The sequence below is a fragment of the Furipterus horrens genome, unplaced genomic scaffold (genome assembly GCF_987537825.1).
Source record: "Furipterus horrens unplaced genomic scaffold, mFurHor1.1.pri manual_scaffold_8, whole genome shotgun sequence".
Lineage (NCBI taxonomy): Eukaryota > Metazoa > Chordata > Mammalia > Chiroptera > Furipteridae > Furipterus > Furipterus horrens.
Window position 1 is genome coordinate 91,508,558 of NW_028327178.1, and position 25,972 is coordinate 91,534,529.

The 25,972-nt window shown below is 45.0% G+C and overlaps 1 protein-coding gene and 1 pseudogene across 1 annotated transcript in view; one reads left to right on the forward strand and one right to left on the reverse strand.

Moving 5' to 3' along the window:
* The window catches only part of ZNF341 (zinc finger protein 341), a 40,531-nt gene extending 15,363 nt beyond the window's left edge, over nt 1-25,168 (forward strand). The window contains exons 6-15 of the mRNA XM_090286253.1: nt 1,561-1,756; nt 3,213-3,303; nt 4,450-4,643; nt 6,052-6,242; nt 11,254-11,462; nt 17,133-17,229; nt 18,790-18,922; nt 21,771-21,882; nt 22,137-22,204; nt 23,929-25,168. Of these exons, the coding sequence (XP_090142379.1) occupies nt 1,561-1,756; nt 3,213-3,303; nt 4,450-4,643; nt 6,052-6,242; nt 11,254-11,462; nt 17,133-17,229; nt 18,790-18,922; nt 21,771-21,882; nt 22,137-22,204; nt 23,929-24,461 (1,824 nt within the window). The 3' untranslated portion in view covers nt 24,462-25,168. The remainder of the gene's footprint in view (nt 1-1,560; nt 1,757-3,212; nt 3,304-4,449; nt 4,644-6,051; nt 6,243-11,253; nt 11,463-17,132; nt 17,230-18,789; nt 18,923-21,770; nt 21,883-22,136; nt 22,205-23,928) is intronic.
* On the reverse strand, nt 6,435-9,795 carry LOC150003446 (large ribosomal subunit protein eL8 pseudogene; annotated as a pseudogene).
* Nucleotides 25,169-25,972: the final 804 nt, after the last annotated feature.

Consider the following 25,972-nt stretch of genomic DNA (forward strand, 5'->3'; position numbering starts at 1 on the left):
CTCCCCTTGCAGAGCTGCTGAGGATAATGAGAGCTAACCCAGTGGCAGTCACATAATTGCTCTTGAATGATGGGTAATTCATTCATGTGACAAATATTTATTGAGTGCGGTATTGGTCAGGAAAATAGGTATTTCTGGCAGAGGGATTAAATACAAGAAGTTAGGTGCTTTCACAGCTGATGGAGGGGCTAGAGGAACAAAAGTCAAGTTGGTGGGCATCACTGATTTTCAGATTCACTCTTGGTGCTTGGTCCTGAGAGTCAGGGCACTACTGCTACACCCAGAGGCGAGGCAATGTAGGATTCTGTTGCCGATATTCCAGCTGGCTTGCTGTCCCTTGGGGCTGGTTTTCGGGAAGGAGACATAGAATTGAGCCAGTGACTCCAAAACTCATGAGTCAATCTGCCTGCCTCTCACCACAGCTGCTGGAAATGGGTTACTCCCTCCCTTCTGCTTTCTACATCTCATGCTTCTTATGGGCAGAACTTAATCTGTGCTCAGAACCATACCGACAAGAGAGTCTGGAAATGCTGTTCCAAGTTTCCCACCCCTGTATTTCAGGGGAGAGCATGAAGGGTGTGCCAACAGACAAGATCTGGCAGAAGCACCTGGTGCCACATCAGATGCCCCATGCATGCGTATTTGAATTCATTCATTTAAAAAATATTTATTGATTGCTCAATCTGTGCCACGCATTGCTGTAGCCCTGGCACATAGCAGTAAACAGAAGCAAAATAAAAGTCCCTGCCTTCATGGAAGTAGGCAGATAATAGAGAAGATTAGTAAGTAAAATACATAACATTAGCGAATGATAAGTCGAAGGAGAAAGATAAAGAAGAGAAGGATAGGAAGTTTAATTTTGGATAGACTAGCCCAGGAAGACAATGAATGATAAATAGATGAACGAATAGGTGAATTCTTCACAATGCTTCAGTGTCATGATGTTAGCTTAATGTTAACTAAATTAAAGTGGCTCAGAATTCATTGTCAGTTCTCAGTTGAGGGATGCCTGCTGGTATGGTGTCTGGCAGGGTTAGTTAAGAAGTGGAGTAGCTGTTGGGGGCACAGACCCTTCTGATTTCCTGGTTCTTTTGTGCAAACAAACTACAATAACAGTGATAATGGCAATAACAATTAATATTTATTGAGTACTTACCATATGCTAGGCACTGTTCTATGTTCTCATTAGCTCATTTAATCCACACAACAACTCCATAAGAGGGCTACTATGATTAGCACCATTTTACAGATGTGGGAAATGAGACAGAGGAGTTTAAAGACTTAACCCAAGATCTCTTAGATTTTAAAAAACTTAATAGCAGAGTCAAGATTTGAACCCAGGCAACCTGGCTTCAAAGCTGCTTCTAGCCTTCTGACTTCATGAAGTTCAAAGGGGTCTTGGAAGTTACTGGGGTGACTGAGCTAGGTGGAGGAATTAGGGTGGCACTATAGGCGGGGAGTGGCTGAGATCAGCCACGGCCACCATGAGGGTCCTCTTGGCTGGGGTGGTTTTTCTTCTCCCTTCTCAGAGCTCTTTCCCTGACTATGCTGTCCTTCTAGGTGCCAAACCAGTGTGTGGAGGCTCCAGTATACCCCACCCCCCCAGTGTACAGCCCCGGCAAACAGGGATTCAAACCAAAAGGACCCAATCCTACTGCCCCCATGACCAACACCACTGGGGGCACAGTGGCCACCTTTGACTCCCCACCAGCGCTGAAGACCCGACGGGCCAAAGGTGCCGGTGGACTCCCAGCAGGTGAGCCCACAGCCTGAGCATCTTTCCTCAGCATTGGCCTATCCACAGGCTGCTTAGTTCTGGTCTTCCCTTTTATGATGGTTAGGAATAAGTTTGGTTGCATGTAATGAAAAATCCAAAATAAGAGTGACTTCAAAATGATAGAATTTTGTTTTTCTCCTGTGCAAAGCAAGGCCAGAAGTAGGCAATCAGGAGATCGTGGTCACCAGGAACGCACAGTTTTTAATCCTTCTGCTCTAGCATTCCTGGTACCTGGCTTCTGTTTTCAGGGTGCCTCATCGTGTAAGATGGCTACTGGAGCTCCAGTCATCAATTTCAGATTCTAGGCAGTAAGGATAAGAGGGATATCTTCCAGCTTCTAGCAGTTCTGCATGATGCTTTTTGCTTATATCTCATTGCTTAAAACTGAGTCACATGAGCATATCTAGTGGCAAAGGAAGCAGCAAATCTCTCTCTCTCTCTCTCTCTCTCTCTCTCTCTCTCTCTCTCTCTCTCTCTCTCTCAAGGTTTTATTTCTTTTTAGAGAAAGGGGAAGGGAGGGAGAAACAGAGGGACAGGAACATCAATCTGCTGCTTCCTTGTATGCACCCTGTCTAGGCATGTGCCCTGACCAGGAATTGAACCTGTGCTTTTGCTTTGCTGGATGATGCCCAAACCATCAAGTCACACCGGTCAGGGTGGGAAATATCTCTTTTTGCCAGGAACATTGATGTTTTTCTCAGGTGGAGCACTTGAGAGGAAAGAAGAAGGGGAGAATGGATATTAGGCATGCAGCAGTTGTCTGCCACTGCTTTGGAGATGCTAAGTATAGGGTTGGGAACAGTGTCAGAAGGTGCTTGGGAGTGAGGAGGGCAGAGAAATTGAGAATTTCTCAGGGTCTTCCAGCCAACTATTTTCATACTGCTTTTCTTTCACAAATATGTGCTGAGTTTCGTGTTAGGCATTAGGGATCTAGCATCTTGGTCCAGGAGTTGCCTATCCTCAGTTATCACAGTTTAATTGGAAAGACAGACAGGGAATAAATAAATATTTATGGGTTAGTCTAGGAAGGAAGTTAACAGGGTATTATGATTGAGAATACTGGGGAGAGGCTGGGAAATGATGCTACTAATCCACTTGGGGATGAGAGGCAAACAGCCTTATGGCTATCTGAGGGACAACCATACCAGGCAAGGGGGAATAGCAAATTCAGAGGTCCTGAGGTGGGACCATATTTGAGGTCTTTCAAAGTTAGCAAGGAGTCTGCTGTAGCTAGATGGAGAGAATAATGAGGTTGGCAGGAAGCAGAGAATGCAGAGCCCTATGTCTCTTCCCCTGACTGTCCGCGAGTGTAGACCCCCCAGGGTCTGACATTTCTGGCCCCAGGTCCAGGGAGTAGAGTGGCTGGAGGTTGCCCTTGGCACCCATAGTTGTACCCCCAGCCTCACCATCCCTCTCCTCCCACTTTGTCTTTCAGCTTCAGGGAAGCCAAAGGCTCAGAAACTCAAGTGCTCATACTGTGACAAGTCATTCACCAAAAACTTCGACCTGCAGCAGCACATCCGAAGGTACCCAGGCGTGGTGGGGGCAGGCGGCTCCCAACAGCCCTGGCTGGGGAGCCATCTGCAGTGGAAGCAAGGCTCCTTCCTCAGCACCCTCGCCTGGGTAGTGACCAAGGCCCCATCTGTCCTGTCATGGTTCTCAGAACTTTAGTCCAGGTCAGGCCGCTTTTCCCTCTTCTTTTCCACGAACAGTGGGAGGGATCTGTGAAAGCTGCGAGGCCTGCCCACTATGATGGCGAGGATCCAAATGGGGCGAGGTCGGGGGAGAAATGTACTTGAACTGATAGGGGCTTTGAGGGCAGGAGGGGTGCCTCCGTCCTCACCTCTGCAGAATGGGCTGGCTTCAAGGGCTGCCGTGCTTTGTGAATATGATTCTGTCTGCTCACTCAGGACTAACCACAGTACCTCTTGTCCAAGAACAGGCAGGGAACCCCTCTGGTCCTCAGGTTTTTCTTCTGTGGAGGGGTGGACTTGTTCAGTGTTTCTCAGAGTGTGGTAATTAGTACATGAGATGATTTTAGGTGGTTTGTGCGTATGGTTTAGAAAAGTTCTGAAAGACATAGTGGGAAAATTATTGTCTTTTTCATTTACTTCAGTCCTTGGAGAATCAAGGGAGAAAGCCTCAATTTGATGCTAGTCTGTCCTAAAATATTTTAAGTTTTAAAACAGAATTGATTTGAAGGAATATATTAAATAATGATGTAAATACTAATATATTATATATATATATATATATATATATATATATATATATATATATATATATAAATAATGTTACAGCACAAGTGCTGTGCCGTAACAGCTAGGATATTTTTTTCCTTCAAATAATAGAAATCCCTGTTTAAATGGGCTTACATAATTAGGAAATGTTTCATCTCACAGTACGAGCTGGCTATGAAGAAAGGCAGCTCCAGGCCTGTTTGATTCAGCAGCTCAGTAATGTCACCAAGCGCACAGGGTTTTTCTCTCTCTGGCCTGCCTACCTCTGCAAGACAGCTTGTCCTCATGGTGTCAGAATGGTGGACAGCAGAATCTGGTGGACAGCAATATCTAACTGTTTTGTCTGGGCCTTCCTGGTGGCCGTGAGCTCCTGGGCTGAGGCCACATCTTCATTCCTACACAGCAGTTGCTGATAAGCCTTGTTTCCTGCAGCCACACTGGTGAGAAGCCCTTCCAGTGCATTGCATGTGGCCGTGCCTTTGCCCAGAAGTCTAATGTCAAGAAACACATGCAGACTCACAAGGTGTGGCCTCCAGGGCGCAGTGGTGGTACCGTCTCTAGCAACTCTGTGACTGTACAGGTCATGGCCCTGAACCCCAGCCGGCAGGAGGATGAGGAAAGCACAGGTGGGTTGGGAGACGGAACACCACTCTCGCCACGCCTCTGCAGCTTCCTGGGTTTTGTTGCTCGTGTGACCTGGAGCAACCTCCTTGACCTCTTTGGGCTTTAGTCTGCTTCATTTATAAAATGGGGCATAAGATGAAAGGAGGCATGACAGATACATAACATGTGTGGTGTTGCTCTAATGCTGTACCCATGGCAGACCTCACTAATCAATCACTTACCATTTTTGCTGAGCTTGGATACTGCCTCAGAATCTATTTTCAGTATATTGCTCTAGGCAGTCACTCTCAGTTGATCAGAAATTGAAATCTATTTGGCATATATGGGCAGATGATTTCCTAAGCTCTTTATAATTTGTAAAATTGTCATCAGAGCCATCGCTTGTGTCTGAGCTAATGACCTTTTCCCTAATGTTAGTTTAATTAGAGCAGCACTATCCAACAAAAATATATAAGCAACATATGCAATTTAAAATTTTCTAATGGCTATATAAAAAGTTTAAAAAAGATGAAATTAATGTTAATCATATATTTTATTTAACCCAAGCATGTAATATAAAGAAACCATCAATAAGGTATTTTATATTCTTTTTTTATGCTAAGTTTCCAGAATCCAGGATGTATTTGCATTGATTGCACATCTAGATTTGGACCGGCCAAATTCTGAGTTCTTGTTTGCCACATGTGGCCTGTGGTCACTGTATTGGACAGTGTAAGGCTGGGGCTTTCCTGTGCAGCACCTGCCACACCCCAGCTAATGAAGGCAGTGTTTTGCTGCACAAGCAACCATGGCCACTTTTATATCACCTCCCTGTTAGAACTAGCCCTACTATGTATTTATCCGTTCTGTGTGTGCACTCTTAATCCTTGTGAGTTCCTTGGGGAAGAAACCATTTTTTCCATTTCTTTTGAAATTCCTGCCATGCTTGGCCCCAACGGTTCAACCATTTAGCAAACATTTATAGAGGCCTACTACATGCCAGGCCCCTGTCCTCAGGGAATGTGAAGGAAAGACAACTAAACAAATGAGTGTAATTAGAACAAGGAGCTGGAGAGCCATGATGAGTACAGCTAGGGGTGGTGGTCAGGATTTTTAACAAATGTGGAGAAGCCTAGAGTGTCCAAGGGGAAGGCCAGGGAGGAGAGACTGGAGGCAATAGTTATTCATCAATAAGAACATAAGTATTCTAGTAATCTAGCACATGGAATGGTGGTGTCAGTGCACACCAGATGAATGTGAGTGCAGTGTCTTGAGTACAGTGTCCAACCCCAAGCATGTGGTGAATGGTGGGGTGCACACAGTGAAATACACAGGAAATGTTCTGTGCATCCTTCCTGAATGCTGTGGCTCTCTGTCCTGACCTCTTCCTCTTCTCTTCTCAGTGACTTCTCTCCCTGGCTTTCTCCACAGGGTTGGGCCAGACGCTGTCAAGTGCCCCACAGCCCCAGGCCTTGCCCACAGCAGGTGAAGATGAGGGGGACAAGCTGGAGGCCAAGCAGGTGGTCCTTATTGATAGCTCCTACCTGTGCCAGTTCTGCCCCAGCAAGTTCAGCACTTACTTCCAGCTCAAGTCCCACATGACCCAGCATAAGAATGAGCAGGTAGGTGGCCAGTAGGCAGTCTGTGGGAGGCACTTCCATCCTAGTCCTGAGTCTTGGCTGGTGCTGGGATCTTGAACATGGCCAAGAAAGGGACAAGGGTGGGCCTCATTTGGTCTGAGCTACTGTTAACTACTTATGATGGGCCAAGCTTCCCCCTTTACTCTGCCTGGGTAGGGCCAGCTTACTGTGCCATTATGGTGCTGCGGGAGGAAGCCCACATTTTGATGGTCATATAATGAAAGAAGCAGAGACAAGAAAAATTCTTTGATTGATTAACTGATTGATTGATTTGAGAGAGAGAGAAACATAAATTTGTCGTTCCACTTATTTATGCATTCATTGATTGCTTTTTGTACGTGCCCTGACCGAAAATCCAACTCACAACCTTGGCATATTGGGACAATGTTCTAACCAACTGAGCTACCCGGGCAGGGCAAGAAAAAATTTTAATACCCTGAGAAGATCTAATGTCTAAAAAACTACCTCTGGGAATTTAGGATTACAATCTTTTTTCTTAAATTGAGATATAATTCACATACCATAAAATTCACCCTTTTAAGTGTACAGTTTAGTGGTTTTAATATATTCATAAGGTTGTGCAGCCATCACCACTAATTCCAGAACATTCCATCACCCTTAAGTGAAACCCTGTACCCATTAGGAGTCACCCCTTGCCCGCAATCCCTGGTAACCATTCATCTCTTTTCTGTTTCTATGGATTTGCCTATAGTGGACATTTAATATAAGTGGACTCATACAGTATGTGGTATTTTGAGATAATGTTTGTCTTAAAAGATTTTATTTATATATAGAGAGAGGGGAAGGGAGGGAGAAAGAGAAAGAGAGAAACATCGATATGAGAAAAACATCTATTGGTTCTCTCTCATATGCTCCCCAGTGTGGGCGGCGGGGGGCGGGAACCAAACCTGCACGAGACACATGCCCTGACCAGGAATTGAACCAGCAACCCTTTGCTTTGCAGGAAAACGCCCAACCAACTGAGCCACACCTGTCAGGGCTTGAGATAATGTTTTTAACTTTCATTCATGTTTTAGCATATACCAGTTCTTGATTGCTCTTTATGGTAGAATAATAGTCCATGGTATGGATATAGCATATTTTGTCTATCCTTTCATCAGGTAATGGACATTTGGATTGTTTTTATTCTTTGGCTCTTATGAATAATGCTGTTATGAACATTCATGTACAGGTTTTTACATGAACATATATTTTCAATTCCCTTGGGTATAAACGTAGAAGCAAAATTGCTGGGTTATATGGTAACTGTATTCCAGTGTTTATTTTTTACAAGAAACTTTATTTCTCCTTATAAAAGTATCAGGTGCCCAATATAGAATTAGAAAATTCAGAAAAGTCTAAATAATGTATAGGTTAATGTTTGCTATTTATTACATTTTGGATACCCTGCTAAATGCTTTATATTTAATATTTTATTTACTCCTCATAAGAACCTTTGAATAGGCATTTTCAGTATATCCAGAGGCTCAGAAAGGTGAAGTGACCCATCCAGAATCACACTGCCTGTAAGTGACTGAGTCAGGGCTCAAAGCCAGGTTCATTTGACCCCAAACTTCATGTTAACCACCTTGCAATACAGTCTCCCAAGAATGCAACACAAAATCCAGTGTATTTTGTGGAGTTTCTGTAATTTTTAAAACTTATAATTAGGATCTATATATACATATAATTTTGAATTATACTTTTTCTTGAGATAGCTTTTTTTTCAATGTTTTTATTTTAAAAGAAACGTATACTCACATAAAGTTACAAAGATAGCACAGAGAGGTCTTTTATACCCTTCAGTCAGTTTCCCTCAGTGGTTACATCTCACATAATTACAGCACAATATCAAAACTAGGAAACTGACATTGGAATGAAATGTTTCTATAGTTCTGTGCCATCTTACCGCCTCTATAGATTTGTGTGGCCACGACTACAATCACAGTACAGAACTATTTTGTCACCACAGAGATCTCTCTTGTGCTGCTGCTTATTAGACATATATACTTCTCCCTCCAAAACCACTGATCAGTTCTCTATAAGTTTGTCATTTTAGGAATGTTGTATAAATAGGATCATCTGGTATGTAGCCTTTTGAGATTGGCCTTTTTAACTCAGTATAAATTCTCTTAAGATTTGTGCTTTCAATTTTTTAAGCTAATTTATATTCTGAGTATTTTCTCATATCACTTTTTTTTTAAGGACAATTTTTATTTCTTTTATGTACAGAAAACTCAACAGTGTACATGTAGCCAGTTCTTTAGCCTTTGCCATTTCCAGCTTGGCAATGCAAGCCACTGACTTGGACCCAGGACTTTGCCTTTCCAGTGACAATGGGTCTCATCATATCTTTCATTGTAATTTGTACAGATAGCTTCCTCCAGCTTAGCCAGAGCTCGTTTGTCTTCCAGGTTAACCCATGGGAAGGTGGCAGTGGTGCAGGTCTTCCTGTGGACTAGCTGCCCCTTCCCCTTGATAATGCAGTAGGGAACCCCAATGTTACGGCACAGGGCAGGCAGGAAGACAGTCAGCTCAATGGGATCCACATCATGTGCAGTCACTACCAGCAGAGCCTTCTTGTTCTCCACCACGGTGGTGACAGTGTTAACCCCCGCTCAAAGAACAGGTGACCTCTTGGGGGGACATCCCTTTGCCAGCAGCTTTTTTCTCAGCCCAGGCCACCATCCTCCACTTCTCTCACTTTGTCTCTCTGGCCTGTGCTTGTGGGCCTGCTTAAGGAGTTGAGTAGCTGTTTGGTGATCCAAGGCCTAGGTGACCTGGTTATGGCAGGAGGCACTTTCAGACACTTATAGAGAATAGCTCTTTGCCACTGCAGCTGAATGTAGCTGGGCCATTTGACAAAGCAGGTGAGGTCCCTTTTGAGCTGGATGTCCTGTCCAATGCCAGAATTCTTGGGCCTTTCCTTAAACAGGGCACTTACCACCTTCTTGGCCTCTTGTTTCACAATAGCAGTGGCTGGAGCCACCTTCTTCTTACCCTTCTTTTCTTTTCCTAGCTTGGGTGGCAGAAGGAGAGACAAAGAAAAGGGAATTGTGGGAAATATGTATCTCAAATCACTATTTTTGAAAACATAAGTTTAATGATTACATTTTTAAAAATCTCCTATTGTTGAACATTTAGGTTATTTCCTGAGTTTTGCTCTTATAAACAAAACCATGGTGAGATCATTGTAATCAAATCTTTGTTCACATCCCTGATTTTTTTGTTATGATAGCTTCCTAGCATAGGGGTTGATGGGAGTTAGTTAGGATATCCTTGGAGCAAATTGTAGAAAACTTAGACTCAAACCGGCTAAAACAATTAGGAAGTTTGTCATTTCACATAACTAGAAACTCATGATAAGGCAGTTCCAGGCCTGAAATAGTCAGCTGACAACCCAGTATCAAGGACCCCATGTCTTTTCAACTCATCTCCACCATCTCTACCATGTGACCTTGTTCTCTGTTGATGGCTCACCTGTGGTACTGGAATGGTGGCCAGTCTTTTTAGGTCCAGACCCTGTCTTATCCATGAGCAAAACGGGGCTATCTTTTCTGTCTTTTTTAGGAGCAAGGAAACCTTTCCTTGAACATCTCTTATTGGTCAGAGCCAGTGGATGTGCTCTGTCCTTTAGGAATGCATTATTCTGCTGCAAATAAGGGAAAACTGGCTTACTAGTTAGGGTTTTATTTGTCTCACATCACAACTGCATAAGTAGGCAGTATCAAGCTTATATAGCAGGTCAGATATGTTCTCATGGACTCAGGGTTTTTCTGGCTTTCTGTTCTGCTATCCTTAGCATGTGGCTTTTATTCTCAAGATTCCAGGGTAGCTGCTCTATTTCCAGCCATCTCATCTATATTCCAGTCAGGACAAATGCAAAAGGCAAAAGGGATTTCTTCTAGGGAGCTTTTGCCTTTTTGTTCTGGGAATGATGCCTTCTCTAAAGACTACCACCTACATATCATTGGTAAGAAAAGTCACATCGCTGACACTAGCTGCAAGGGAGCCAGGGAAATGAGATTGAATGTTTTAACTGGGCATGTTGCCACCCTGAGCAAATCATGGTTCACTTTGTTAGGAGGAAGGAGCATGTGGAATTGTGCAGGCAACTAGGAGTTTGTACCACTTGTCAAAGTATAATTTTCAAACTGTTAAAAACATAATTTGCCTGTAAATAACACAGTGAACATGAGTCAGAATTTTACATAACTCATTAATGAGGGAATTGGAAGGATGACAAAATCAGTTCAAAAGAGGGAATGAGACACTGATATTCATGCCTATATGTGTAACTCTCAGAGAAAAAAGTAATACTGAAGTAAGAGTGTTAAATTAGGTACAAATCTGATTAATTTCCCACATCTGAAAATACAGTACAAAGATGACATTGTGTCTTCCAATGTCATACTAGGGCAGTGGCTCTCCAACTTGAGAGCATATGACAGTAACAGATTGCTGGGCCCCATCCCTAGAGAATCTGATTCAGCAGGTCTGGTGGCCTGAACATGTGCAGCCTAACAAGTACTCAGGTGATGCTGATCCAGGGACCTCATTTCGAGAACTGCTAACAAGACTGCCTAGGGTAATCTCACTCTCTGGGGGCATACACAGTGTTTTGACTATTTACCACTGATTAGAATTCAGGCTCTAATATTATTAACTTGTGCAAAATTGATCTGATATAAATGATTTCTGTCAGGTAGAAAAGATAACCTCAAAGGTCGTGGGTTTTTTTGCCCTGTAGGTAATTTTTCTAAATATACCCAGACCACACAGAGCCTGGGGAAAGGGTAGTGGGGTCATTGTGACTGACTGGGAGGCGAGGACCCTCCAACCAAAATAAAACCAGAGCTCTAGCTTCAGGGGAGCAGGGGAACAGAGGTAGGGTCATTCACCAGCAGTGTTCCAGGCAGATGTCACAGGGCAGGGGGCGGCCGTGGAGGCAGCTCTCCTGCCTCCCCTTACCTGCTCCACGTCTGCCATCAAGGTGTACAAGTGTGTGGTCAAAAGCTGCGCCCAGACGTTCCCAAAGCTCGACACATTTCTGGAGCACATCAAGAGCCACCAGGAGGAGTTGAGCTACCGCTGCCACCTCTGCGGCAAGGACTTTCCCTCGCTATACGACCTGGGCGTGCACCAGTACTCCCACAGCCTCCTGCCACAGCACAGCCCCAAGAAGGACAGCACGATCTACAAGTATGTGTCCTCCCACTTCCTCTCCCACAGGGAGCCCAGCAGTCTGCGTCCTTGGGGTTCAGCCCGGCAGAGTGGGTTCTGGGCCTTGGCACTGGTGGGAGCAAAGACGCTAGCCCTCCTTAGAGCATTCTTCAACTTGGCAGACATTTATCCTAAAAAACGTCCTAAAAGAGGGAAACCAGTCTTTCCTTGTTACAGTGGAAAAAAGATTTGATTTTTTTCTATTAATATACTAAAAATATTATGAAAATGTTATTTTGTCTGATAATCTACAAAATTTAGGTTACAGTCAGAATGGTATACAAATTCTTAGAATGAAAAAAAGAATGAACAAGCACATTTGAAAGCACAAATCATAAAAATAAGTTTATTTTTTTATAATGGATAAAGTTTAGGTTAAAGTTGAAGCTATATGCTAGTTCTTAGAATGAACAAGGAATGCATCAAGTGTAGTTCTGATTTGGGGTCATTTTTTCTGACAGTCCTTTACATCACCTTAGTTTTCTGTTACAGTCATAAAGGGGGTCCCTTTGGCAGAAATGATGGAGGGTTCCCTCAGTTTTGCCACATGCTTTTAATCCTGAGATCCTCAAATCATTCTCTTTGGAGCTATCATTCTTATGATCAGCCTTTTGAGTTTCTCATCCTCAGTTGTTTTCCAGCCTCTCCTCCAGACTCTTCATTGCTGGTGTTATTTGTAGATACCCAATATCCCTTTTGTAACTTTAGTAAGTCCTGCATTTTTGCTCTGCAGTCATTTTGCTGTGTACTTGCCCTGTGTTGCCACCTCACAAAGCCCAGCACATAGTATGTGGAGATAGATCTTGGTGAAAAGCAAGAATATGTTTGAGGACTCCTTCTAGTCGTTAGGGAATATTTTCATGTTAAATGGCTTTTGCTTTTTTGTACAAACTTGTACTTGCGGGGACTCAGCTGATGACCTCTGTTAAGAGGCCACTGCTGTAATTCCTGGGTGAACTTATGAGGTTCAGAGATAAGTAAATATAGACCTTGAGTTTAGCATGCATGGGCTGCTTAGGGAGACAAATATATAAATATGTTTATAATATACTGTGATAAAATGCTATTACAGATATCATACATATGCATGTCTCTAATATATATGCATATGTAGTATAGAAGTACCACAGTGGGAGGTATCTGAACTGGGTTTTGAAGGATGAGTAGGAGTTTGCCAGGTTGGCAGTGGGTAGGGTGGAGTGCATTCCTAGCAGGAAGAACAAGTATAGCAATATAAAATGAAATAGCAGTGGTTTGGAATGACTGTTGAGTACAGTAGAAGTGGGAAGTGATATTTAGATGAAGGTTGGGGGAGAAAGTAGGGCTAAGGTATGAGGGTCTTGTAGAAATCATAAGAGCTTTAAGAAGTTGGCAGGGGAACTGGGACTAATGAAATGGGGTGTAGGGCAACTGGCCCTGGGAGAAATTGGGAAGTGGGGCCAGAGAGACAGGAAAGCCAGGTGAGGCTTTTACCAGCCAAGAGGATGGAGATTTGTACTCAGAGGACATTTGTTTTTGCTCTTCCAACCTGTGGATTATCTGTAATTCCTTTGGCTGTGTGGTCCTCTGGACTGAGTTGCCAAGTCAAAGGAATGGAGCACCTACTATGTGCCAAGCTCTAACTTAGGGACATTGATTTCTACAATCCTGGGATGTAGGTTGTATCGGTCAGCTCGGGCTGCTATAACAAAATACCATAGACACATACATGAGAGAGATGGGGGTAGGGGTGCCCTATCTCTCTGGTCTTTTCTTATAAGAATACTAATCTCATCATGAGGACCCCATATTCATAATGTCATCAAACCCTGATCACCTTCCAAGGTCCCATGTTCAAATACCATTACATTAAGGGTCAAGGCTTCAGGGCTTCAACGTATGAATTTTGAAGTGACACAGTTTACTCCATAGTGATATTATCCCATTTTGAAGATGAGGACACTGAGACTCAGGTAGGAGAATTGACCTGCCTACAACATCAGCAGGGATTCAAACTCTTGTCCAGGACCTTGGATGTTTCATAGCTCTGGTCTTGTAGTTTGCAGCCTGAGGGTTGAACCCAATGCTGATGGCCTGTGCCTGCAGTCAGTCACTTCTTTTGCTGCTGGAATTGCTGGCTCAAAAGTAAGGTGCAGAAAGCAGGCCACTATCTGGGTGGCCTAAAGGTGAAGTGGTGTCATGGTAATGATAAAGGCAGTGAAGCCACCTGTCTGTGCTCAAATCTCAGCTTGACTGCAAACCTGATGGATGACTTTGGCAAGGCATTCAACCACTCTGAGCCTATCTTCTCATGTGTGGAATGAGTATATGATAGTGCCTGCTCTATTGGATTATTTATTAGGATCAAGTAAGATGAGTATGAGGCACTTAGACATGGTGCCTGGAAAATAATAGTGCTCAGTAAATATGATTGCTGTAATTTCTGTTTGTTTAATTTAGATATAGATGTGGTGTCTTCATCCTATTTTCAGGGGTCCAAGCCCCATTGGTCTGGCTGGTCTGCTTTAGGCCATATTGCCTTGGCTTGACTGTGGTGGCTCCCCAAACCCCTCAAGTAAAATTCATGCTTGTCAGTAGTATATATGCTATATATTTACTTTTTCTTTTTAAAAATATGATTTATTAATTTTTTAATTACAAAATTCATGTTCAATGCAGAGAAAAGGATTTTTTTTAAACCCACACAAAAACAAAAAACAAAACCCTGTCACCCAAGATAACACCCATTAGCCTCTTGGTACATGTCTGTAATAAGCATGTTTATAGACATGGATATAGATATCACAGGCTATAGTTGAGTCAGATCATCCCAAACACAGTCGCAGAATTTGGTGAAAATTTATCATACCATCTTCCTATTGCACAACTTCTGATCAACAGACTGAAACTGAATAGACTCACACTATACACTTGATGGTGTCACGTAAAACTTTTACACATAAAACTATAATACATATATTGTTGCATTTCAGCACAGACTTGTCTCATCCTTTTAAACAGCTACTTAGTATTACATTATATGTGGACCTACAGTAATTTATTGAACTTGTTCCTTATTGTGGGCTACTTGGATTATTTCCAGTTTGTCATAATTATAAACAAAGCTACAGGGAACAACTTTGGACATACATCTTCATGCATTTCTGGATAAGTTCCTGATAGTGATTTTGCAGGTCAAAGAGCAAAGGTAGGTTTAAAAAAAATTAATTACCTACTGCAAAAAATAATTGTTATATGCATACAATGCGATGTTTAAAAACCGCAAAAAGGCATAGAATGAAAAGGAATTCCCTGTCTACCCTGACCCACTTCCCCATTCCACACACAATTGCTTTAAGGAAGTGTTCCTTTTCAACTTATTTTGACATAATTTCAGACTTCCAGAGTAGTTATAAGAATAGTACAAAGAATTCCTACAGATACTCTTCACCTGGACTTCCCAAAAGTTAACTTTTTATGACATTTGCTTTATCTTATTCTGAGCCATTTAAGAATAATTTGCCTACATGATGCTCCTTTACCTTTCTCTTTAGTGTATATTTTCTAGAAACAAGGATAACCTCTTACATAGGCATGGTGTAGTTATCAAAATCAGGAAGTGAAAGCAATACATTTCTGTTATCTAATCTACAGACCTTACTCAAAAATTTCTAATTGTTCCAATAACATCTTTTATAGACAAAGAAAAACAATTTTTTTCTGGCCCAGGATCCAGTCCAGACTCACACATTTCACTCAGTTGTCATATCCCTTTAGTCTCCTTGAAGCTGGAACAGGTCCTCATTCTGTCTTTGTCTTTCATGACATTGATATTTTAGAAGAGTATAGATAGGCTAGCTATTCTGTGGAATGTCTTTGGTTTGGATTTGTCTAGATCCAAGATTGGAACTTTCAGCAGGAATAACACAAGGTGAGGCTGTGTCCTCAGTGCATTGTATCAGGAGGCCCATGACGCTGGTTTTCCCCATTGCTGGGGATGTGACCTTGAATGACAACTAAGTTAGGGTAGTGTTTCTGGCAGGGAGTTTTAATTTTAGTGGGTATTGCTAAACTACTTGCCACGCAAACCTGGATCTCCTCACCACTGAAGCAGGCCACCAGCTCGTGAGGTTTCTGCCCTCTGGTGGCTCTCTTCCCACCCACCTCCTCTTTCTGTCTTGCTGCGGAAGCATTTAGCCTGTTTTCAGTATGTGGTATGAGACTGTCCTCCACAGGTGCAGCCTGCCTGTGGTTTCCCACGGTGGTCCTGGTATACAGATGCCAGGGCCCATGTTTTTGTTTTTAGCAAGAATTGCCTACTTACCTTAGGCTTTACTCATTGGTACGGCATCATAAATGGGTTTATCTGCTGGCAAGTGTTTTCGTGGTGGGGAGACAATGGGGTGCTCTTGAAGTTTGTGGCTTGAAGTTGCTATTTTGAAGGCATGATAGCCACAGTGATACAAAGACAGTTTATAGTAAAGACTGTGTCTATAGTGTTTTGTGGTTTAAGAACTGTTTAGCACAGTTGTGTCCTTTGACTCTCACGATACTCTTTAACAATGAACGAGAGGCAGGTTCATTTGGGATTCCCACCATTTTATAGATGAGGAAACTGAGGGTCAGAGATGGGAAAGAACCAGGCCTGGGTCCTTGTCTTTCTGACTCTTTTATGTAACAGATTGTCAGTTTGTGAAAAGGACAGATATGGTCCCTGTCTCCAGAGTCCACTTGCTGGTGGAGGAGACAACAGATAACAATCAAGTAAGCAAACAAATAAAATAATCCCGGGTAATAAGTGCTAAGAAGAAAATAAATCAGGGTGCCATAATAGGAGCGGGGGTGGGCAGAAGGGTGGCAACTTGAGACAGGGTGGTCAGGGAGGGTCTTTCTGAGAAGGTGACATCTGAGCTGAGACATGAAAAATGAGAAGGTGCTGCGCAGAAGAAGACTTGGGGAAGAGTGTCCCAGATCATAGAAACAGCAAGTACAAAAGCCCTGGTGGGATCAGGCTGGTGTGTTTGAGTTACATTAAGGAGGGCAGGGTGGCTAGAGCAGAGTCAGAGAGCTGGGCAGGAGATAAAGATGAAGTCTGAGAGGTAGAAGTGGGTCAGGCCAGTAGGGCCTTTAGATCAAGGTGGGGACTTTTAAGCAAGGATGTGATATGGTCTCATTTTTATGTTTATTTTTTTAAAAGATTTTATTTATTTATTTTCAGAGAGATGGGGGAGAGAGAGAGAAAGAGAGGGAGAGAAACATTGATTGGTTGCCCCTCACATGCCCCCAACTGGGGACCTGGCTTGTAACCCAGGCATGTGCCCTGACCAGGGACCGAACCAATGACCTTTTGGTTCACAGGCCAGCACTCCATCTACTGAGCCATACCAACTAGGGCTGATTTCGATTTTTAAAGGCACTGCTGACTCCCTGTGGGTAATGGGCCTTATAGAGGGTAGGGTGGGGCAGGGAGGCCAGTGAGGAGGCTACTGCACATGTCCCAGTGAGAGAGAATGGCAGCTTGGACTATGTTGGAGACAGTGGTGAGTGAGAAGAGTAGACTAATTTGAGAACAAATTTAATGTTGACCCTACAGAAGGGGAGTGACTGATTCCTGAGCCTGCTGGGCTAGTCCAGCTCACTACTCTCTCACTTCTGCTCCTTCCCATTTAGGTGTGTCAAATGTGTCAACAAATACTCAACTCCTGAGGCCCTGGAGCACCACCTACAGACTGCTACTCACAACTTCCCCTGCCCGCATTGCCAAAAGGTGGGTGCCCCTACGACCACACAGGGCAAGAGGTGGTGGAGTGAAAACCTCACCATTTCCTTCTCCTCTCCTCCCCTCCTCTCCTCCTACCTCATGCAGGCAAAGCTTGGGGTTGTCTCCACAGATGACACTTCATCTTTGAAGAGCAAGAGCTCTGCCTGGCCTGTCTTACCCTTCAGACACCACACATGACCATCTGGGGCTGCTGTTGGGCTGGGCCAGGCTAGGCCGTGCTGGGCTGACATGGGATGAAGCCCTTCCTAGGTCCAGGCCCAGCATCTGAACAGTGACCACCAGTTTCCTGATGTGTTATTATCCTTATGATGATTACTTGTTTTTAGCAAATCTGGAAAGACCTCACTGAAGCCTGTCTCTTAATATCACCAAATATCCAGGCCATGTTCCAATTTCCAGTTGTCTCAAAAACATCATAATTTTTGTAAAGTTTGTTTGAATCAGGTCTGTATATCACAGTTGGTTGATATGAACAAAGTTTCTTTTCATAGCTAGGTTCCCCACACTATTGGTCCTTTTTTCCCTTTTTTTTGTCCTGTGGAGTTTTCTAAAGTCTGGATTTTGTTGATTGTATCTCCCTGGGGTGTTTAACTTGTTTCTTTGTTTTACTCATTTTCTTATAACCTCACATGGGAGAGTTTCCAGGACAGCCCTGGTTCCACTTCAGCCTCCTTATAGATATTTCTAATTATATAGTCTAATTTTGGCTTTGGAATTTGTGGTCCAAGTAAAAGATTCATAAATTGAGCAAGAACGATGTGGCAACTGCTGTTCTGAGCACTTTACATGAATCGACTCATTTAACCTTAGGAGATAAGCATATTATTACTCTCCCATTTTATAGATGGGAAACCAAGGCACAGAAAAGGTCACCCAGTTAGGAAGTGGTAGGGCTAATTTGCAGTGCAGCAGTTGGGTCTGTGCCCTTGACCACTTCTCTATACCATATGAATGAAAAAAGTGAATGGCTTCTGTGTTTTCTGGCTCATTATTACCTTTTCATTTCCTTAGTTATTTGTTCATTTTTTTCATTTATTCTTTTACTTGTCAATCATTTGACTCAGGCCCTGTGCTGGGGAATGAAAGCCCCTTTCTGTCTTCTTGGAGCCCCCAAATTAGCAAAGCGCTATAATTCATTCAGTGGGTTAAACGCTGACTTTAAAAATGTGGGTCTGTATTCAAGGGCGGAATTTGCTTTGCCTGGTGTGGCAATGTGGAGTCAGAGAGGGCTTCACAGAAGCAGTGACATCTGAGCTGGGTCTTGAAGGGTGAGTGGGAATTTGTCAGGCTAAGAGAGAAAGGCCCTCTGGGTAGAAAAAACAGCCGGGACAAAAGCTCAGAGCAGGCATTTTTTGACTGGGATTATGGGTGAGTAATGGGAACCATGATGTTCTAGGGGCTGTGCCTGACATTGTGGGCCCTAAACCCTGGTGAGCAGAAAGGAAGTTGTTTCCATAAGGAAAGGCTGGAAATGTGAAGTCCTTTGAGCTCATGGTGGTGAGGGCTGGTGAGTCACACCTGAAACTGACTCCTTTCTTCTGCCAGGTGTTTACTTGTGAACGCTACCTTCGGCGTCACCTGCCCACACATGGCAGTGGGGGCAGGTTCAAGTGCCAAGTATGCAAGAAGTTCTTCCGGCGGGAGCACTACCTCAAACTGCATGCTCACATCCACTCAGGTGGGTACCCAGCTCCCCACCAACTCCTGCCTACTTCACCTCCCCCATCCCCAACCTCCTCTTTGTTCTCCTTCCCATCCTTCTCTGGCTTTCCTCCCCATCTCCCTTTTGCTGTCTTCCTCATCTCCCTTCTTCCCCCTTTTCTTCCCATATCCTTCTTGGCCCCCTACCAACCTGCCCTCTGAAGTGACCAACAGATTCCCACCAACACCAGAGCAGAGATCAACCCCTGGAAGCCGGAGGGCTTCTTTTGGCTCTGCCCCTTGGGTGTCAGTCCCCTCAGAACACCGTGAGTCCCTGGGGATGGGGGCGCTTTTCTCACTACAAAATTAGCATGCAAATCTGCACTGGACCCCCTCATTTTGGTTCCCAAATCCAGACACATTGGCTTTATTTTTTTTTTAATCTTTATAATTTTTTCTATTAGATGAAAAATTCTTGTTTTCTTTTTTATTGAAAAGGATCAAAAGATTGAGAAAACCTTAGGAGAAAATCCTTGACAATATAAAAGCATATATAAATGAAAATAAACCCACATTTCAACTCAGATGGACAATCCAAATGTTTCTCAATTCATTTTTACAATGACCAATGGTAAAAAATACATTTTATATTGCAACCCAGGAAATACATCTATATAGATTGAATATATTGAAACAAAAGTTTCCCAAAGCAATATTTTTTGTTCAATCTTAGTTGTTAAAATAACCACCAACAGCTTGTGACTCCAGTTTGCAGTTTGAAAATTACTCCTACCAAGGGCAACAGCTCCTTTCCCCCAAGACAACAGCTATTAGCGGCATAGCCTGCATGCATCATTGTACTTTTATTTTACATCTATATAAAATATTTGCTTACTTTTACACCAATAAGCGCGTAATATAATTCTGTTATGTACCTTTTTTTCTTCACTTATCAATATACCTTGCGGATGTTCCTTAATAACACCTTTTTCTCAGCTTCATGGTATTCCTCTGTATTTACCATCTCTTAGTTAACCATTTTCCTATAGATAGACACAAATTATTTTTCAGCTATTAGTTTTTACACACAATGCTGTGTGGGTCCCTTGGCAAGCTTTTGGTAGTACACCTATAATGTGAATTCCATTCCTAGCAGCAGAAGTGCTAGGCTAAAATGTATATGCAATACCACATTTCAGTTTGGGATGCTGAGAAAGTTCTGGAGACAGGTGATGGTGATGGTTGCACAACAGTGTGAACACCACTGAACTGTACGCTTAAATATAGTTAAAATGGTAAATTTTATATTAGGTATATTTTACAATAAAGGAAGAAAAAAAGGTATAGGCATTAGGAGTGTTGACAGGTATTACCAAGTCACTCTCTCTTAAAAATTATTACTCAAAAGTAATACATGCTTATTGTAAAAAATGGAAGCAGTATAGAAGAAGTACATAAAATCAAATGTTAAATTCTCCCTTCAAATCCTAATTGTTATGGACAGTTTGGCACGTACCCTCCCAAAATCTTCTTTCTGCTTATTCTGTGTATATACAAACATGTTGGCTTGGGCATTTTTGGAGTGTGGGGATTGTATTTTTTTCTAACAAAAATGGGGACTGTATTAAGTTCTTTTGCAGTTTTCTTTTCCCCTTAGCAATATGTCTAGGAGATACTTCCAGATCAAGAAACACGAATGACCTTAATCTTTTTAATGGCTTTAAAGCATTCCATTATAAGGACCAGAATTTCCTTCATGGCTGGCTTGGGGATGGCATTTTTCAAAAGTACTTCATTTATTCCAGAGGGAGAATGGAGAGGAAACAATGGCAGGAAATCAAAACAGTCTAGTAACAATCCTTTCCTAAGGGCAGGTTATGACCCCTGACCCCTATCAGGTGAGAGCTTCCCCTCACCCCCAGTGGTTCTGCAGCAGAACAATCTGGGGCTATGAAGGGAGACTCTGGATCACACTACTGGGCTAGAATCTTAGCTCCCTCAACCGCTAGATACAGACCATGAACTTTAGTTTTCTCATCTATAAAAAGGGATAATGATAGTACTTACCTCATGGGTAGTTGAAAGGATCCAATTGGACAAGATGTAATTATCCCATCCCCCATGGTGGACCTCATTTCATCAAATGCCATGACCACCCACTCTGTCACTTGTCCCACCTTAGTCTCATTCTAGATTCTTCCCTTCTTCTTATACCCCACAGCCAATCCATTGGCAGGGGCTGCCACGTCTACATTCCAAACATAGCCTGTACTTGACCTCTTGCCCATTTCTTGTATCAGCATCCTTCCTTTCTTTCCCTCCCCGCTCCCACCGCGCCACCCCAGTCTATTGTCTACACACAACCAGAGGGAGCCTGTAAAACTGTTCAGTCATATCCTGTCTTTCCAATGCTCAGTCCCTCTGGTGGCTTCTCATCTGGCTCAGAGTAAAAGCCGAAATCCTTCCTTGGTCATCTAGGCCCTCCCTCTTGGGCCAGGAAGCCTCACTGACCTCACCTTCTGCCTCATTCTCTACCACTCTACTCAGTTCCAGCCACACTGGCATCCCTATTGTTCCTCAAACACCCTAAGTGCCCCCTCCTTTCCTTCTGTCCAGGACCCTCACTCCCAGATTTCCACATGGCTTGCTGCCTATTACCTCAGGTCTCACCTCACGTTGCCCACCCAAGAGACCTTTCCTGACCACTCTGTTGAAATTGGCTTACTCTTCTTGGCAAAATGAAGTCATGAAGCATGAGAGTGGCTATTTTCTCCTAGGCTATCTCCCCAGAGGGGCTGCTGCCCTCTAATAGGGACCCCTGTACTCCATGTTCAGACTCCATCTCATGGGATCCTCATCCCTGTTGTCTACGTCTCCTTCTACAGGTGAGAAGCCCTATAAGTGCTCAGTGTGTGAGTCCGCATTCAACCGCAAAGACAAACTGAAGAGACACATGTTGATCCACGAGCCATTCAAGAAATACAAATGCCCCTTCTCGTGAGTAGAGACTGGCATGGAGAGGGTGCATGTTTACCCAGTGGTGGGACAGAAAGATGTCTGTCAGGCCTGAGGACTGAAGGCTCTCTCCTTTTATCCTATCCTGGGCCCCACTTGCTGGCTTTACTCCCCACCCTGCTTTTCTCCTGGCCATTAGGATACAGTAGGGTCATCATGCAGGGAGCTAGCAGATGGACCAGGAAGAGGGTCCTGAACTTGGTGAGCATCCCCTGACCAGTGGCTTTGCGTTCTAGGACACACACAGGCTGCAGTAAGGAGTTCAACCGGCCCGATAAGCTGAAGGCTCATATCCTCTCCCACTCTGGTAAGTGGCTCTCAGGCCTGCCAGGACGGTCTGGTTCAGCTTAAGCCCCCTGGGGCAGGCTCCCCAGATAACCCATAAGGCTTATTATCCCTGTCTGGTACATTCCAGCCAACAGACTTTTGCTCATGTGAGCCATGAGCCAGGCCTATGTTAGGGTCCTCGGAGTACACAGAGATGGGTCAGATATAGTTCCCCAGGCTGAAGGGGAAGCTGACCTGAGGGAGGACAACTGTAAATCAGTCAGGTTCCCAGTATGATAGAGGTGTGGATCCAGTGTGGAGGGAGATCAGTTTCTGACTGGGCCCAAGATAAAGCCAGGAAGATTCTTTGGTCCCCTTGGCAGAGCAGGGCAGCTGGGATATAGATCCAGGGGTCTCCACACCACTCCTCAGTTTCCTAGGAGCTTCACAAAGCTTCTCCAGAGCAGCTTGGCTGGCTTTCCATATACCATTTGGTCTAAACAGGGTTTCTCAACCTTAGTACCATTGATTTGGGGGGCCAGATAATTTTTTGTCCTAGCGGGCTGTCCTGTGCACTGTAGGATGTTTTGTAGCATCTTTGGCCTCGACCCAGTAGTTGTCAGTGGCATCTCCCAAGACCATATTTATAGCCACCAGAAATATCTCCAGGGGACAAGCCAAAAGTCTCCTGGGGGGTAAAATCACCCCTGGTTGAGAACCACTGGTTTACAGAAAGGACTTAGTGACTAAAGGAAGTTTGAAAACTGTGACTGTGTCCGGGACTTAAAGACAGAGGGTCTGGGTTTGAGTTTTGGCACTGCCACTTGCCTCAGGCAAGTCACTGCCCCTCTCTAAGCCAGGGAGCCTGAGGGGGCTCTGGCTCTGGCTGAGTGTGGGCTGGAGTTGACTCCATGTGTGCGTGGAGACACCAATGATTAATTCAGTGAGTGACTGTTGAGAACCTACCATGTGTGAGGCACTAGGGGTGCTGGGGGAATCAGACAGGCGGAATCCCACCCTGTTCTCCTGGGGGAGCTTAGATTTGGTAGGGGAGATTGAAAATACACAGCAGACAAATAAGTATGTAGCAGCAAAGTATGCCGAGTGCAAAGACGGAGATAAATAGGGTGATGGGGCAGAGAATGAAGAGCGGGGGTGGCATGAAGAGTCAGGAAATGAGGGAGCAGCAAATGGAAAGCCTTGGGGCAGGGAAGGGACTGGGGCTGTTTGAGACAAGGAAAGGCAGGAGGGAGGCGCAGAGCTCGGATAACAAGTTGTGGGGAGGAAGGGGATGGTGCTGAGCGGGGAAGGGGTAGTCGGACTGCACAGGGCTTGTGGGAAACTTGGATAATCATTAACGGCTTTGGAGCAGGGAATATCATGATCCTTTATGTGTTTACAAAGATGTCACCAGCTGCCCTATAGGGAATGGTCTTAGGGGGCCAGTGTGAGGCAGGCAGACCAGAGAGGAGAGAGACGATGGACCTGGGAACGTTAGCCAAGGTTTGGGGACTGAACAGACTGTTCCAGGCAGAGGGAAACAGCAGGCGCAAAGGCTCAGAAGAAGGAGCCAGCCTGATGTGTTTGAAAAGAGCGAGTGTGGCTGGCACTGACTGGCTGACAGAAGGTGAGAGATGAGACTGGAGGTAGCAGGCCCAGATCACACAGACGCTTGTAGGCAAGCCGAGAGACTGGGTTTTATTCCGCATGCAGGGCCACGGTAAAGGGTCTGGGCGTCTCTCACTGACTTCCCCTCCCGACCAGGCATGAAGCTCCACAAGTGTGCCCTGTGCAGCAAGTCCTTCAGCCGTCGTGCCCACCTTGCCGAGCACCAGCGCGCCCACACAGGCAACTACAAGTTCCGCTGTGCTGGCTGCGCCAAGGGCTTTTCCCGCCACAAATACCTCAAGGATCACCGCTGTCGCCTCGGCCCCCAAAAGGATAAGGACCTGCAAGCCCGACGGCCCTCCCGGAGGAGGGTGGCCCCCTGCAGTGGCAGCAGTGGTGGGCACAAGGTGGTGACCCCCCTGCCTGACCCTCTGGGGCTGGAGGAGTTGAAGGATGCCGGTGCTGGGCCAGTGCCCGAGGCTGCCCCAGGCAAGCCACCCTTCTCAGAGCCGGACGCCGTGCTGTCTATTGTTGTGGGTGGCACAGTGGGCAGCGAGCCTGAGCTGGTAGTGCCTGGGCATGGCGAGGGGCTGGGCCCCAACCTGGCACTGGCAGAGCTGCAGGCAGGGGCTGATGGCCCCTGTGCCATGCTTGCTGTGCCTGTATACATCCAGGCCTCGGAGTGATGGGCCCAGCATGATGCTCACCTTCGGGTCCATAGCCCCTGAGGGCAGACTGCAGATCCTTCCCAATGGAAGCAAGCTGTCAGCGGGAAACCTTTTGGAATGTCACTCATAAACCCTGGCCCGTGACCACCTTGCTGTGTCCCCTATCCTTCTGAAAAGCTCTGTAGCATTCTGGGACCTGGGGCAGGGCCTATGGCTTCCAGGCAGGGGTGATGGTAAGAGAGATGGCTGAGGTTGAGGCGCTCAGGATCTGGCTGGGTCCAGGCTTGGGGTTGGGCTGCCTAACAGAGCGGACAGGGTAGGCCTGCCCATCCTGCTCTGGGCTGCCTTAGGGGCAGCCTGACGTGGTCAGGGCCCTTATCTGCTGTACCTTTTTACATGTGGTTCCTCACAGCATCCCCAGATGAATCTGTGATGTAGGCATTTAGGAGGCACTCAAATGCCGTGGTTAGAGTGCAGCTATCAGCCAGATCTGGCTTCAAATCTGCGTGCTATCACTCACTTGCTCTGTGGCCTTGGGTACATCACTTTACCTGTCTAAGCCCCGTGTTCCTCATCTGTGCAATGAGACTTACAACAATACTACCTCAGAGGGCTGTCATGGGGATCTGGTATGATGAAATATGCAAAGGGTTCACATAGTGCCTGGCGCAGGGAAAGTGCTCAATAAATGTTTTTATCAAAATGTGTATCCACATAGCTCAGGCCGTGGCAGTCCCTATGTGGCAGCATTCTCCCCTCCAGGGTGTGTGGGGGCTGAGGGCTCCATGGACCCTCGCATAGGACCTTGCTGCCCCATTAGCCATGGAGAGGTTTTGTGTTCCCAGAATAACTATTTCAGAACATAGCCCTTGGAAACACCCAACAGAAGGAGTTTCTACTTGCTTTTGAAAATACAGGATCTTGGGCCTTGCCCCCAAACCCTTTGGAATCAGAAACTCCGACTAGAGCCAGAGGTCCAACTTGAACAGCCTCTGGATGGCCATAGATGCCCCTGCACCAAGCATTCCCTTCCCCATCCCCATCCCCAGCAGTCTGGGAGGAGCAAACCAGGCTCATTGGGAGGCAGGGAGAGAGAAAAGAGGCCTTGGCTGAGTTTCCTCATTCATTTTCATAACCACCTTGCTGGGCTACACTGCCTCAGTTACAGGAGAGGAAACTGAGGCTCAAGATGGGACAGGGCAGGATATGACAGAACTATTGGGCTCAGTTTGATAACTGAGTTTCCTTGAAGGCTGGCACATCCCTCCAACATCTGTACTGGGGCCCAGGGCTGGCACTCAGAGCAAGCCTGACTTTGCCACATCCTCAGGACGGGTAGGATGCAATGGCAGGGACAAATGAGGCAGTAGTGCACAGCTGAGGGGATGAGGACTTTAAGTGTCCCCAGCCCTCATAAAAGCCAGGGGAGGGACTGGTAGAGACAGGAAGTCTCTTTGGGGGAGGTAAAGTTTGAGTTGGGCCTTCATACAGTGTTTTAACGTGTGGCTAGTTAGGGGGAGGCAAGGTAT